General features: G+C 30.8%; 1 protein-coding gene across 1 annotated transcript in view; it reads right to left on the bottom strand.

The window, feature by feature from the left end:
- The window catches only part of LOC134721582 (uncharacterized), a 50,376-nt gene that overhangs the window by 21,160 nt on the left and 12,963 nt on the right, over positions 1 to 16,253 (bottom strand). The window contains exons 12-22 of the mRNA XM_063584681.1: positions 15,614 to 15,772; positions 15,012 to 15,171; positions 14,045 to 14,117; positions 13,306 to 13,353; positions 7,186 to 7,229; positions 6,422 to 6,602; positions 5,948 to 6,021; positions 5,146 to 5,299; positions 4,457 to 4,642; positions 3,870 to 4,049; positions 3,240 to 3,379 (exon numbers count right to left, since the gene is read on the bottom strand). Of these exons, the coding sequence (XP_063440751.1) occupies positions 3,240 to 3,379; positions 3,870 to 4,049; positions 4,457 to 4,642; positions 5,146 to 5,299; positions 5,948 to 6,021; positions 6,422 to 6,602; positions 7,186 to 7,229; positions 13,306 to 13,353; positions 14,045 to 14,117; positions 15,012 to 15,171; positions 15,614 to 15,772 (1,399 nt within the window). The remainder of the gene's footprint in view (positions 1 to 3,239; positions 3,380 to 3,869; positions 4,050 to 4,456; positions 4,643 to 5,145; positions 5,300 to 5,947; positions 6,022 to 6,421; positions 6,603 to 7,185; positions 7,230 to 13,305; positions 13,354 to 14,044; positions 14,118 to 15,011; positions 15,172 to 15,613; positions 15,773 to 16,253) is intronic.

Here is a 16,253-nt window from a genome sequence, read left to right on the forward strand (position 1 = left end):
AGCACTACTGAGTAAAGAAGCTCTTTCCACGTTATTTCTTCAACAAAATACTTGAAATGAACATTAGATACAGGTATCAATGATAATTTTAGCATTTTTGAAGAAATGTAGGATGCATAATTAAAAATGAGCACACGTGTACTTATTCATGCAACGTAGTTCTGACGATTTTTGATTTAAAACCATTTTAAATGTTTCATCAAATCATGTTTATAAATGTATTTATTATAACTTAATCTTTTGGACTAAATCAATTAGATACAAACCGCTGAAATGTACGAAAATAATTATGAATAGACCGATTAATTAAAATACGATGCCCAGTACTGAAAATTATATTTTACCTGTCACCTGAACAGGTAGTTTTCAGCTGTCCAACAACTAATTAGCCTTGATTAAAATTAGAAAGTATTGAAGTAGGGGTTGTTTTGATAGTAATTAATCATCATGTCACTTTTATGACAGGAAATGTGGGGCTTTTAAAGCAAAAGTTTGGGTCAAAAAGATCGTGAATTATATTAAAATGACCGAAAAAGTCTTGAAAACTAAAAAGTATATGACCGTTTCATGCTTTGCCCAGTCGGACTTTTAACTGACATTATACAAATGACCGGAATATATGACCGTTTTGGAAGCCTTGCTAGCACACTATGTAACGAATTTATCTTACCGACTATCTTTATTTGTTGAATTTAGACTCAAGTTGTCTTATTTGCTATCATAACACATCTTCTTGTTTCTGTATCAAAGTGGCCAAGTGTTCAATTTTAAGACCCATATAAGGTCACTAACACACTATGTAACTAAAAGAATTATACAGATATAGTCATATTCAGTCTTATCGTCATTCCCTGCTCTGTTGCTCAGTAATTCTTGTATCAAGACTTCAAAACGAGACCAGGCATTATCAGCGACGTCACAATGTGAGAGGAGAAGTTATCAGCGACGTCACAATGCGAGTGGAGATGTTATCAAGCTTGCTTTAGTCAAGCATAAAACTGTCTTAGGGAGAGGAAAAAAGACCATTAAAAGAACGATAAAAAGATAATCAGGTTTTCTTCGCATATTTATCCAAAAATATCAGCCGCTTGACACAATGTGAAACTTTTTAGCTCGTTTGCTACACTCACTCACCAAAAAGGTTCACATTGTGGCTCACAGCTGATATTTTACGATATCAATGTATAGAAAACCCGATAATCTATACTTATCCTGCTATCACTGATATTACAACATATAGTTATAACAGATACAGTAGTTAACTGAGGCCACGGTTTTTTAATTTGTAGGTTTACGGATTTTCCCCATGAAAAAGTCGGGTCGGTCGATCGGGAAAAAAAAAATAAAAAAATTTCAAGACAGGAAAAAAAAAAATGCAAAATAAATATACATTTCACCTTTCTAACAATTTTTTTATATGCTATTTTGTCATCATTTCAAATTTTATTTTTATTCATGAAACAAGAAAATTCTAAACGACTTGTTGATATTCAGAACTTTTACTTCCAAGGTGCTTTCCACCTGTCCAATTGGACAAGCCTATTTCTATGAGATTATGCATCTTACAGACTGATGACAAATAAAGGAAACGAACTTATTGTGTAATTGGTTTTAAACACAGATTTCGTTACGCAAAATTATTTGCGTAAACGACATTTAAAGGTCAGTTATAATTGATTTGTCTATTTTTAGAAACGTAAAATGGAAGTTTTATTTTTTCACAAGAGAGTGTTATCAATTTTGTTAGTGATTCATGCATTTCATTTCATAAAAAAAGAAAAAAATAATTATTTTTCAGGGATAATGTATTTGTTTGGGTCGGCAGGAATAAAAAAGCATGAAAAGTCAATTTTATTTTTATTCTAGGAATCGGCTAAATCGGGTCGGCGGAGCCGTAAACCAACAAATAAAAAAATCCTGGCCTGATGATATTTACACTGGCATTGTTTAAAATGTGTTTTTTTTAATAAATCATCTTGAGAAAATTATTGTTATTCTAATGTCTAAAGTACTGGAGATAAATCTATATTATTAAAAAACAATATCATGTTTTAAAGTTGTAGGCAGATTCAGGCTTCATCTTTCTCAGGTGGAAAAAAATCAAATTGTTAATTGAAAATTTAATGGGTTCTTGTTTTTCATGTTGATCAGTCAGGGGCATTACTTAAACAAGTAACATTTAAAATTAACTATACAAGTAATGTTTAAAACGAGGCTATTTTAAATATAACTTATATAAGTAACTTTTCTAAATATTATTTTTATAGTGTCCAACTATACAGATTTGACTAGCTTTAACAAATTTTCCCAGTTATCTGGTTATTTTTCCCATGAAATATGAAATCTAATCTTTCTGAAACACTAATTGTCTTTCTGACGCACTTATCTTTCATATGGACGCTTTTGGGTCAAATATTGGTCTCTTGGGACTATTAAAATATCATTTTCCTCAAAAATCTTGAAGGTAGACAGATATAAATAGATAAAAACTTGTGAATTAATTAAGACTTCAAGTAATTTATAATTTGTAACCCAAAACAATTACATTTGTTACTTTAATAAGTGTTATTACTAATTATTTCAAATTTGTATAAAATAACTTATTCAAGCAATATTTTTGTCATTTTTTTAAAAGTAACCCTCAATCTCTAAACTCCTCTTAAATCTAATAAATTCTTCATTTTATGATATAAAATACTGTAAAAATTCATGAAAACTACATTTAGTCAATGCTTCTATTGAAATTTAAAATAATTCTATTGAGTTATTTTATAATTTTTTTAAACAAAAATTACCTGTATAAGTAACTAAAAAAAAATACTTGTTTAAGTAATGCCCCTGACTGTTGATGAAAGAAATTACCATATGTTTTCAATATAAAATTATAGTTTTTAAGAATCAATTTAACAATTTCCTATGCTTTTCTGATAAATGTTCTGTTAATGGTGAATTCAACCTCATTCCCAGCAGAATCCAAATTAGGTGTCTGTAAATCTGTGGTCTTCATTTATAGCTGTATGTCTTTTTTTATTTATTGTTTATCATAAATCGGGCAGTTGTTGGTTTTAGGTGTTTTATTTTAACATTTTGTCATGGTGGGGCCTTTTAAAACAGACTTTCCTGTATGTAATACAATAGCCTATATCTGCTTAAATCTACTTCATTTGGACTGTCATTGTTAATCCCACCACAAATTCCTATTGATATTGTTTATAGAAATTTACAATAGTTCTCTTTACCTGAGGTATCCTTCAAAAGGTGAGGAGAAGAGTCGTATATCTGCTCCCTGTAATAACTCTTTGGAAATTCTAGTATTAGGGTGAGAAAAACAAAACAGTAACTTCCAGAAAGACAACAAGGTAGCTATCTGACTAAATCTCTGAAAATATAAATATACATGTAAAAAATTTAATACTATTTAATTTTGACAAAATAAAATTAAGAAAGTTGATTCCTCTTTACTGACCAGACTGGTTAAAAAGTCAGAGTTACATGTTATTTTTCCTATGACTTATTAAAGAGATCACTTTTAATTTTGACTTACTTACTTATAAATAAATGTTCAGTTGATTAATTCAAAAGGGATCACTTCTGATTAAGACTTTAGCTAACTGCAAAGGGAGGTAATTTTCTATTGAATTGTTAAAAGTAATTATTTTAATGACTTGTTGAATGAGATCAAATGATTTTAAATTGAATTATAAGAAGCCATTTGCTTGGTTAACTTGGTGAACAAATTGGTTGATTGTATAAGGAATCACTGAAGCATGATTGGATCCGGCCCCTCTTAGGCAGTCAGTGGGACACCTCTTATGAAGATTTCTGGATCCGCCCTGTTTCTTGTGGATGGGAATCATTTGTAAACTAACCTGGTCATTTGGAATGTTGAAATAACTGTGAGCTGCTATAATAGTGCTGGCAGAAACCACTGATAACCTGTCAAACACTGGTCGTTGTAATAATATGTCAATATAGGGGAGGTAACTCTGTATATTCACTGTCACACTAGAGACTATTTTTGATATCACTCGTTTACACATGTCATGGTCCTGAAAAATATTCATAATAAATAAATGTTAAAATCCCAAAAATAATAATGAATCTTCAGTATGTACTTTCTAGTTGACCAATTTGCCATCAGATATAAAACAATCTTTTTTGAAACAAAGACAATAATCTATCACCTCCCAAGTTTCTGTGATGATTGAAATACTTAAAACAGATTAAAATAACAAGAGAGACAACTTATTTCCTATACTGCATCAAGGTAGATAACTTACCTGCCATGCATTAGGAGGTTTCTGTATAAAGGGGGATAACTCACCTGCCATGCATTAGGAGGTTTCTGTATAAAGGGGGATAACTCACCTGCCATGCATTAGAAGGTTTCTGTATAAAGGGGGATAACTCACCTGCCATGCATTAGGTGGTTTCTGTATAAAGGGGGATAACTCACCTGCCATGCATTAGGAGGTTTCTGTAACAAGGGAAGTAACTTGACACAATGCACAACTGATTCCTTTAACATCACAGAAGCAGCATATGTCAACAGGCAAGTTTTCTTTGGCAAGTAAGCTTTCCATATATTCTCTAAAATATTGATGTCATACCATCGTATCACCTCTGCTAAACATGGTAAAACCTGGAAAAAGTATAATCACTAAATTGTTGTTCTTTCATAAATTAAGACATCTTTTATGCCATGACATATTTGTTATTGATTTTATATCCATGCATAACTTTGACACTTATTATTTAATAAGAAAAAGTTTTCTTGTTTACATATTTTCAATTAAAGAAACATTATCCCTAAAGTTTATAAGGAAGTTAATACAGAAATATTTTTATAGCTTCAAAGATAATTAAGTGCTGACATCAGCATTCCTTTTCCATATTGTTTAACAATGTCAAAATAAATGATAAAATCAGGTCAAGAACAAATTCATATTTCATTAATATACTTTAAATTTGGACCTTTACTAATGATTTATTTTTTGAGATTTTTTTTGTTTTTTATCAAACCTTAATAATTTTTGTAGACATGCATACTCCTTCCCTATGGTTTTCTTACTAACATTTTGAGATTCCTCTGAATTCCCACAGATTTTGTTACTTTTTTAGACATATGTCTTGGTCTCCACTAACCTGTTTAGACATCCGTTTGAGTTCCCACTGATTGTCTGACATACACTGTAACGTCTGATGAAGAATTGTTATTAAGATATTGCTGAGAAAATCCACATCAACTACATGTACATCTTTTTTGAGGAGTTCTTCAATTTTAGAATTATTCTGTTGACTGTAAGAAAAGATTGAGAACCTGAGTTGAGTATTTACTTCTGTACATTGTTTTCATAACACGTAACACGTTCATTTTATATGTAAGAGACATGTTGCATTATTTTTAGAATGTTCAGTGTCCTTTTGACCTATAAAAAGTAAAAACACAAAAATACTGAACTCCGAGGAAAATTCAAAAAGGAAAATCCAAAATCAAAAGGTCAAATCAAAAGTCCAAACACATCAAACGAATGGATAACAACTGTCATATTCCTTACTTGGGACAGGCATTTTCTAATGTAGAAAATGGTGGATTGAACCTGGTTTTAAAGCTAGCTAAACCTCTCACTTGTATGACATTCACATCAAATTCCATTACATTGTCAACGATGCATGAACAAAACAAACATATTCAAAGAGTAAAAATGGCAGTACATGTATCTGTTTCAATTAAACTCTTTATTTGTGAGACATAATGTTAAAACTGAGCTACAATTTTAAGTAAATTAGTCATAAAATCTTACCATTATGCTAGTAAATACGTATCTACTTTTTATTTCATTACAAGGAAATTTAATAAACTGTTTAAATATTATTTATAGATTAAAGTTGTTGCCCATTAAATGTCAATTGGCAAAATATAATGATGCAATCTGACAGAACTAACCTATTTTTGAGTAATTTCTCCACCTCCTCTAATGATGTACTATGCATAAAATGCTGACAATTCTTTTGATTTTTCTGAAAAATAATTAGGACCAATATATAAAGGTGATCATACTAAAATCTATGAAGCATTTCAAATTATTAGAGAGAACAATTTTGACACAAATTTTTAATTGTATTTTTCAGTCTTACTTATATTGTACTATCTGATCAACACTACTAGAACTTAGTTTTTCTTTAGCTTACATTTTCTTAATATTTATACTGATAACTGCATTTTTGTTTTATTTCGTCTGTATTTTACTTACTCATTTGATCTTTCTAGCACACATTTAAAAAAAAGTATTTGCATTTTACTATTTTATTTGATGTTTCTAGATCCTGTATTTCTTTTTAAAATTTCACCCATATTTTACCTTTTTATTTGATGTTTCTAGATCCTGTATTTCTTTTTAAAATTTCACCCATATTTTACCTTTTTATTTGATCTTTCTAGCACCTGTATTTGCATCAATATTGAGTATGTTGTATCAAGCTGGCTTGGTCCATTATGAAACACTTCCTCTGTCCCGTGATTACACGAGGATTCCACAGGCGTACTGGACCCATTAACATTATAAGGAGATTCTAAACTCTCAGACAAGGAATGAGTATGTCTGTAATGAAATAAATAAATAATTGATAGGTTTACTTTACAAAACACTTGTCATCTACATTGCATGTTAAACTATTGAAAAACTTGTCATTACTAAAGGTAATTTTCTTTATCATAAGTGCCTTCATGAATAAGTGGTGATACTGTGGATTCATTTATTTTTCGTTGGTACCAATTTTCGTGGATTTAAGAAAACTTGCATATTCAGGGATATTTAATTTCGTGGTTTTGGCAACGTCAGCATAGAGTCCTTTTGAAAATTTGTAATTCGTTGAACTTTAAAATTCGTGGTTCCCCTGTTAACACAAAATCCATGAAAATTAGTATCCAACGAATAATAATGAATCCACAGTAGTTTAGTCTGTATATGTTGCTGACTGTCTATATGACCGAGTATATTTTTTATTCCTTACTCTTCTTTTAAAAACCTGAATGAGACTATGTTGACAAGAGAAAAGATTATCATTTTCAGTATGTCTTGGTTCAAACTAAAACAAACCTGTACATGTGCTTTCTGTTCAATATAAAATGACCACACCACACACCCTCTTCAAACCCCAATATATGTCTACATATTGACTCACCTATGAGACCTCTCCCCTGTACCATTCTGATGCTGAGATCCATACTGCAAAAAACAAGATATCATTTCTATTATTTAATTACAGACAAAGCATTACTATGTTCAGGTAAAAGTTTGCTGCATGACATAATTGTCATGTAGACAGACATATCTATATTTGCAACTAAAAATACCAAAGAACACATAAAAGTTCCCAAAACAAAACACAGAAAACATATGGTAATATATGGTAAAAACAAGAATGTGTCCTCAGTACACGGATGCTCCACTCGCACTATCATTTTCTATGTTCAGTGGACTGTGAAATTGGGGTCAGAACTCTAATTTGACATTAAAATTAGACAGATCATAGCATAAGGAACATATATACTAAGTTTCAGGTTGATTGGACTTCAACTTCATCAAAAACTACCTTGACCAAAAACTTAAACCTGAAACTGGAGAGACGGACGGACGAACTAACGAACGAACAGACAGACGAACGGACAGATCAGAAAACATAATGCCCCTCTCCTATCATAGGTGGGGCATAAAAAATCAAATGTTTGATTCCTGTTGCAATAAACATAATGAAGGTCTATTTCTGGGCAACATTTCTTTTAACACAACAGACATTTGAAATAAAGTACACATCACAAAGATGCTGCATATAGGGGCTGAGTACAGAAGCAATATGTATTACTATCTATATTTGACCTTATTCTTTTATCAATTTCTACAGAAGTTCATTTTTTAATCTTTAATTAAACAGTTAAATTAAACTGAACATAAATTCAAGGAACAAGTTAAAACAAAAATTTTCAAATGGATAAGGATTATACCAAGCAAGACATTATTTCACAAGAATCCAACAAATAGGAAATATTTCCAGAGATGGAAAATATCTATGTTGATCAACTAAATTACCTGTACAGCATATTCTAATATGACGTCCTTATTACACTTTGTAATCAAAGCCGTGTTCTAATGAGCATAAAAAATATGTTTGACACATGCGCACAAACTTTACTGTGTATATACACGTTATTTCCATCGTTATCCTTTAAAAGGTATACATTTAAGCAGCTAGCATAAACTTTTATTATTTATTTTTTATAAAACAACATATATTTACCCTGCTCGTGGTTTTTAAACTTATCAAATATGATTTGTAATGCACGGACTCCTCGGGGAGGAAACAGGAAAAGCCAAACGTTTTTACGGTATTTTCTTACGCTTCCACCTTTAAAAATACTGTATTTGTTCTATTAGAATCGAAATAATTCCTTCATGTCATGCTCTATGCTCATTTTAACATGGGTAGGCATTATATTTGACCACATTTTACACCTCGCTAACGCTCAGTGTAAAATATCGACAAATATAATGCCTACCCATGTTAAAATGAGCATAGAACATGACATGAAGGAATTATTTCTTAAATAAAGCAGCAAGTGATTGCAGTGTGGCAAATGTTTGCCATTGGAACACAAGGTGGTGATTGAAAATGCTTCAAACTAGATTCAAATTCAAACAGATCTGCAGTAGCAATTCATTCCAATATTGATTGTAACAGCCATTCTAATTGGATGACATATCAAATTTAAATGGCGTCAAATTTTATGATTATAACTTATATATGCACTGCCTGTTTTCACTGACACTTGCTATGTTAAGTGTTAATGAAGATTTTTACAGTAAATTTATATTTGAAATAATTTATTCCAGCATAAATGTACAGTTTTATACTAATAAACATATAAACTAGTAATTTGAAGTAGAATTTACATACAAAATTTTAAAGCCATTGAAATATCCAGTTATGTTCTGGACTTAACAAAAGATCTGTTAAATTAAACCATGGGCTTATAACCACGATGTTTATAAAATATATTATTGTATACAGGCATAACAATTTAGGACAGGTACGGAGGCAAAAACATAACTATATTTTAGTCATACCTAACCAATCAGGTCTTATTTGACATCTACTGACATTAACACCCAAGTTTGTTTTACAGCTACATGTATTGACAGTATCATACAATTGTATCAAGAATAGTGTTCATAACTGAATGTAAGATATCCTTTTGATTGCAATGAAGCATGCAGCATAAACCATTCATGCATGTATCTACCAAATTTCCCACAAGTATCAAACTAACAAATGTGAAAGTTTTCAAAAAAAAATATGTATGATTAAAGAAAAAAAGAAAAAATCTAACAAGTGGTCCATATGTTAAGTTTTCTTATAGAAGATCATTTAGAATATCAAATCAAATCAACAACACATTTATTATTGTATAAAAAAATCCAACTGAAAAATATTGTTTCAGATTGATTGATTGTTACTGCTAAATGCTGCTTTCAGCACTCTTTTTATTCTATCTACTGACAGCAAGTTGTATTGATGGAGGCAGTCAGTGTCCTGTAAGAACCATAGACTTTCCACAATAAAGAGGCATAGACTTCCTCAATTAAAGGGGATTAATGGTTACAACATGAATGGTTTATGCTTGAAAGACACTTTGAGAAGATATTGACAAGTGTAGATAGTAGACTTTTTTTTCTTTTTTCCTACATGCCAGAAACATCCATGCATGTTAGTGTTACCTGTCTCAAACTATAAAATCTCCTTTTGTGCTGTTGGTAGTATATAAACAGATTAGGATTATTTTAAGACACAAATTAATGATCCATGTAAATTTTACATAATATAACAGTTGAAGAATAGAAACAATATTTTAGAAATTGTCTTTGGTGAAGTTTTATTTCATTATGTTTATAGTAACATATAAATAAAAAGAAAATTTTCTAACAACTATAATCACAGAACAGTACATAAAACCTAAATTAACATTTTTTTCTTACAAAGAGGAGAACTGTTTTTAATACTGGTATCATTTTTGGGAATTAACATGATTAACTTAAAATTATTTATCTATATCTCATTTTTTCGGGATCAACAAATTTAACTATACAAATAAGTGTTCACCTATCAAAAATCAAATGTCTAAACAAAAATGATCTAACTACAAATAAAATTTGGTAAATAATCCGTGTATTGTGAAGTCTTAAAATTAAATTTGTTCACCATATATAATACAACATATAAAACAAAATAATCTAAAATCTTATAAACTGGGAACGTGTATCTTGTATCTTTTCTAAACTATGATTGTCTACACATTCTTGAAACACCAGTAGATGCATTTTTATAGATAATATAAAAATTGTCCAAAATTTTCTTACTCATCATCTTCAGTAAGCAATGCGTAATTTTTGTTTAAAAATTTATATCTTATAAAAAAAGAAGATGATGTATGATTGCCAATGAGACAACTCTCCACAAGAGACCAAAATGACACAGAAATTAACAACTACAGGTCACCATATGGCCTCCAACAATGAGCAAAGCCCATACCACATAGTCAGCTATAAAAGGCTTAATGCTGCTTCAGAAAAAAATCATCTTTAATTAATTTTTAAAAATAATCATATGGTCACTATAGTGTGTGATAACATTGTGTGAGGGAATTCGACGTTTGCTGTACCACTGTCCACTCCAGCGCAATTTATGACAATACTACTGCATCAATCAGAATAATTTTTTTGCAGTGTTTTGAGAAATGATTTTACTTTGTTTTCGCGTATTATTCGTGAAACATTCAATGTTTTAAAAAGGCAAATTTTCTGTATAAAGTCGATGATTATGTTGACTTTTGAAGGCCAAACTTTCTACAGCCTTAAATACACAAATAAAAGATCCAAAAACTATACCAATATATAACGGCATGTTTATAAAATTATAGCAAATCTATTGGCAAACAAATTTTTATTCGTACATGCAAAACAATGAACTTAAAATATCTGACATTTTCTCCCTACCCAGTTTTTCCCTATACATTTTTATGATGTGGACTGGTCATTGTTATTGAATTATATGCAATTTGATTGGATTAAGTTGTTATTAGTTTACCTTCAAACTTGTTTTTGCTTTTCATACATCACTATTGATTAATAGAACGTGCATGAATGTGTATGGTAACTAAAATGACCTTCAAACTAGACACTGGACGAGTCAATACTATGTTTTATCAATGAAAGTTAAGGTATTAAAGGTAAGAATTGCCACTTCTTCTATTTTCACAAAATTTTCGGAATATACAGTTTAAAGATTATTTTTTAAAAGCCTATTGTGGAGATAATAGAGAAAGTTTACAAATAAGACGTTTTGTTCCATTAAACAAGTCATTTTCTTAACAGAAATGCCGAAATATATTTTACGCACGACTACGGCAGGTAAAATCATTATTTATCATAACCAAAAAACACATTTTCCGTCTCATTGGAATATGATGATAACAATTAATCCCAAACTTAAGAAGTAAGTAAATAAAGTCTAACTATGTCCGATCTGCCTATTTATGCACATCAAAAGTCAATAAGATCGTTTTAAAGTCAATTTCGTCTACCTCACACAATCTTGTTAGGCACTATAAATTTAAAGCAGTTTTTGGTGTAACTGTCATGCTTAAAAGTGTTAGAAGTGAGAAGTGTACAAATATAGGTCTTTTCACCGTTTTCAAAATGATATTTATTTGTTTAGTATTAAAATTAGATTCAATAACTATACAAAAGCATAAATTTTTAAATGACATATGCTATAAGAGATTCTAGGATCAAATGAATTTAAGTCATAATTTTCACTAATATCATGTGCATTCTATACTAACATAAATTTTTATTTATTGTTGTTCAATTATGTTTTTTTTTCGCTCTTTTAAATTCAAAGTTCAACTTTCCTAAGTTACATGCAAAATCATGCACCATACAATTCTTAGACAATAAAAAAATACTTATCAAATGAAATTTACTTTAGGTATATATCATTATATATACAATCAGAAGAAACAAATTTCACATGAAACGAAAGCTGAGAGTAATTATGGCACACTTTTTCTGCTCACAAGCAAGCAGATATCTGAGAGCCTGTTCTCATAGGACCACAGCATGTACCAAAATTCCATTCTCAATTTAACTCATACATTTGTAAATCCATCATTCTGTTTACAAGACAAAATTTAAGCATATCTCATAGAACTGACAGCCTTGTCACAGCATTCATGTAAACAAAGCATTAAGAAAACACATTTCTGTAAACAAGCCAAAATCTAAGATAATCAAATGTTCTCATAGAACTGACAGCCTTGCCGCAGCATTCATGTAAACAAAGCATTAAGAATACACCATTCTGTAAACAAGACAAAATCTAAGAGCCTATCCTCACAAGGCTGGCAATCTTGCCAAAGCATGCATGAACTCAAAGCATTTAGAAAACCTCATTTTATCAATAAGCCAAAATCTGAGAGCCTGTTTTTATAGCAATAGTTTCTGAATATATTACAGTCATAAAAACAAACAATTTTGAAGTGTAACATACTGTTTTTCACAATTATTACATATATCTACTGTAGTTTTATGGGGACTTAATAAAGGATTTTAATGACAAAACTTGAAAATAAATTTGAAGAAATATAATAGGAGAGCTGACAAGATATTAGAGATTAAATAATATACCATAGAGTCACTTTACTGTATTGTTGAAATGTGCATCTGGTGCAAGAAAATTGGTACCGTTAATTTTATTACTACCACTGGGTCGATGCCTCTGCTGGTGGACTATTAGTCCCAAGGGTATCACCAGCCCAGTAGCCAGTACTTCGGTACTGGCATGAAAATACAGATTTTTTGTGTTATTAAAATTTGCTGTTACAAAATATTAGAAATTATTATAAATTAAGGAATGTATCTCCCTCATGCAAAGCTCTGATTCCTTTCACTGATCTGGCTATACTTTTTGGACCTTTTGGATTATAGCTCTTCATTTTTTATATAAGCTTTGGATTTTAAATATTTTGGCCACGAGCATCCCTGAAGAGACATGTATTGTTGAAATGCGCATCTGGTGCAAGAAAATTGGTACCGCTAATTTTATTACTGATGACAAAAACCCATTCAATTTGAAGACTTTATAGAGTAATAATGTATCCCCCTTCTATTGATACAAAATAAATAATACAGTGCAAAGAGGTGAAATTAAAAACAGCGGGAGCTAAATGTAGGTGTTGACTATACTTACAAACATAGATTTTTCTGATTTAGAATACTGAAGTTTCCTTGTAATACTCTGAAAACATTCTTTCAAAATTCAACTTCTTTTCCAGAAACTTTATTACAATGAAATTTACAACAAAAAAAACCCAGAAAAAATGTATTATTTTTCTAATTTCTACCATTCTGATTCATATTGACATCATTATATCTCTGCAGCTGACAGAGTAACGAACAGTTAACTAATCAGACAATAACTTGGTGCTATATGAGTTCAATAAATAAGCATATAGGTCATATCAGAGATATACATCTATCTATATGTGCTCAGAATATAAGTTTTTATGATTTCAAGTGGAAAAAAAACAACAAAGTTTTAAGATTGATTGATTGTTGGTTAAATGTCACTTATAGCAATCTTGTGCTGGCTATTTCATGGTGGCCAGATTCTATAAGTTGAGGAAGCCAGAGTGCGTAAAGATTACCTTGACCGTCTATATGAAAACTGGCAATCCTTGTCAATAAAGATTGAAGTCCAACACAAGTTGTCACAAGTGGGGTTTAAATTCATAACCTCAATGTTGACAGGCTAGTGATGGCTGTGGAAAAAGTTGTTCTGGACCATGCAGTCACAAAGATGCCATAAATTTTTAAGAAATTATCAGTCAAAATTGTTAATTCTATTTTTCCTCAAGCATAATATAATATAGGTGTGTATAAAACCTAATTTGATTTTTGATGCTCATTAGTAGTGAGAAGAAAATTACCTCTTGTCCTGCATCTATGGTGTGTGACTTGTACAGCATGTGTGATCCATTGCCTGTTATACCATCACCTCTACTAGAAATGGAAATTTCAAATGTTACTTCAGCATCATATAAAGGCAGGATAAAACTCATTTAAATTACTAAAAAGCCTATAATTTATATTATGTATACTTGATACAATTGATCCTCATATTTGTGAGAAAAAAGAAAAAAACAAGAATGTGTCAATAGTACACGGATGCCCCACTTGCACTATCATTTTACATGTTCACTGGACCGTGAAATTGGGATCAATACTTTAATTTGGCATTAAAATTAGATCGATCATATCATAGTTAACATGTGTACTAAGTTTCAAATTGATTGGACTTCAACTTCATCAAAAACTACCTTGACCAAAAACTTTAACCTGAGCTTCACACTATCTTTTTCTTTTTTCAGTGGACCATGAAATTGGGGTCAATAATTTAATTTGACATTAAAATTAGAAAGATCATATCATAGGGAACATGTGTACTAAGTTTCAAATTGATTGGACTTCAACTTCCTCAAAAACTACCTAGACCAAAAACTTTAACCTGATGCGGGACGAACGGATGAACGGACGGAGGCACAGACCAGAAAACATAATGCTCCTCTACTATCGTAGGTGGGGCATCAAAATGGCAAGATTGTAAATTGAGGAATTCCCAAACTATTTGCTGAGGCATGTCTGAGTCAGAGATGACAAAAGATTTGATCAGAGGTGTCTGATATTAAATTAATAAAAAAGCACTGATAGGATCTCTGAACTTTGCGGAAGTCTCCATGCTAGGTCTTCTCTCTTTCTTGTTTAGCTACCAGGGAGAAGTCACTTTTCCCTAAACAAATTTAGTGTTGTGACCCCTGCATGTTATCAACTATATGTATAATAAGTCCCCAATGGGAATCTTCATGTCTTTATATTAAAAAATAAATTAAAAGTTACCCATCAGCCTCTGTTTCTGTAGTTTGATACTTTTCAATATACCCAGCACCTGCAGGACCAAATGTATAAAGCCAGTGGTTTTTCAACAAATACTTCAAAATCAGTTCATATGCAAACAGTCTCCCTTCTCTACTTTCCCAAGCTTGTAACAAGGGTAAACCTAAAACAAACAATCAAATACATCAATACTTAGAAACATTCCTGACAAACTGCCCATGACTTTTTTTTTTATAGAAATAAACTTTAAACACATGTACAATGTATTCTTATTATTTCATCTCCTATCTTCTCTGCCATTTAGAAATTAATTATATAAGGGTTGAAAAATATCAACAAAATATAGAAAATCTCAGTCATAGTCACCCTTTCCTAATATTTTATATAAATTAAGTAAGACATTTTTTACAATACAATTTCTTTTGCATATCACATCATAAGGTCACTAAGTTTATAGGCATTGCATTCCTTTGTTTGTGTATTTGGTTTTTTATGTCGTTTATGCTTGCAAATTAACGCTCTTAACTTGTGATAACTTATTTTAAGTACACATAGAGAGACAGAAATGGACAAAAAGACTTCAGTTAAACTAGCAGTGAACTCACCTTTTGCAGAGTTTACAGAAGGTATCGTTGATCCCTGAGATAACATACTATGGTGGTGGTCATGTGGTAAAGTTAGGTGTGTTATGTCTGGTTCCCAGTCCTTGATCAAACACTGAAGAACCAGTTTAACTAATACAACACAATGACTGCTCTTTGCAACTACAAAAAATTGTTTTAGAATGATTATTTACATGTAAACAGTTATGAATTTATCAATAAAATTGGTAGTCTATTCACTATGCAGGCAACTTACTTAATGAAGTAGAAATTTATACGTTCACAAATCATGTTTGACTCGAAGGGATGGATGTGGTTTCGTCCTAATCTCCTGAGTAAACAAATACCAAATCCCAAAAATAGTGTGTCAATACCTGCCTCACAAAATAATAATATTCATTGAAAACCAGTTTGTTCTTCTTTCTTTTTTATATGTTGTGGATTTCGTTGGCACAGTCAGAGGAACCACAAATTTAAATGTTCAAAGAATTACAAATTTTTTAAATGGTATGCAGACTTTGGCAAAAACACGAACTCTAATGTCCACAATAATGCAAGTTTACCTTAATCCACAAAAATTGGTACCCACGAAAACAAATGAATCCACAGTATTCCCGAATTCCAGTAAATAAAACAGCTCAAT

This window comes from Mytilus trossulus, chromosome 6 (assembly GCF_036588685.1).
Source record: "Mytilus trossulus isolate FHL-02 chromosome 6, PNRI_Mtr1.1.1.hap1, whole genome shotgun sequence".
Classification (NCBI taxonomy): Eukaryota; Metazoa; Mollusca; class Bivalvia; order Mytilida; family Mytilidae; genus Mytilus; species Mytilus trossulus.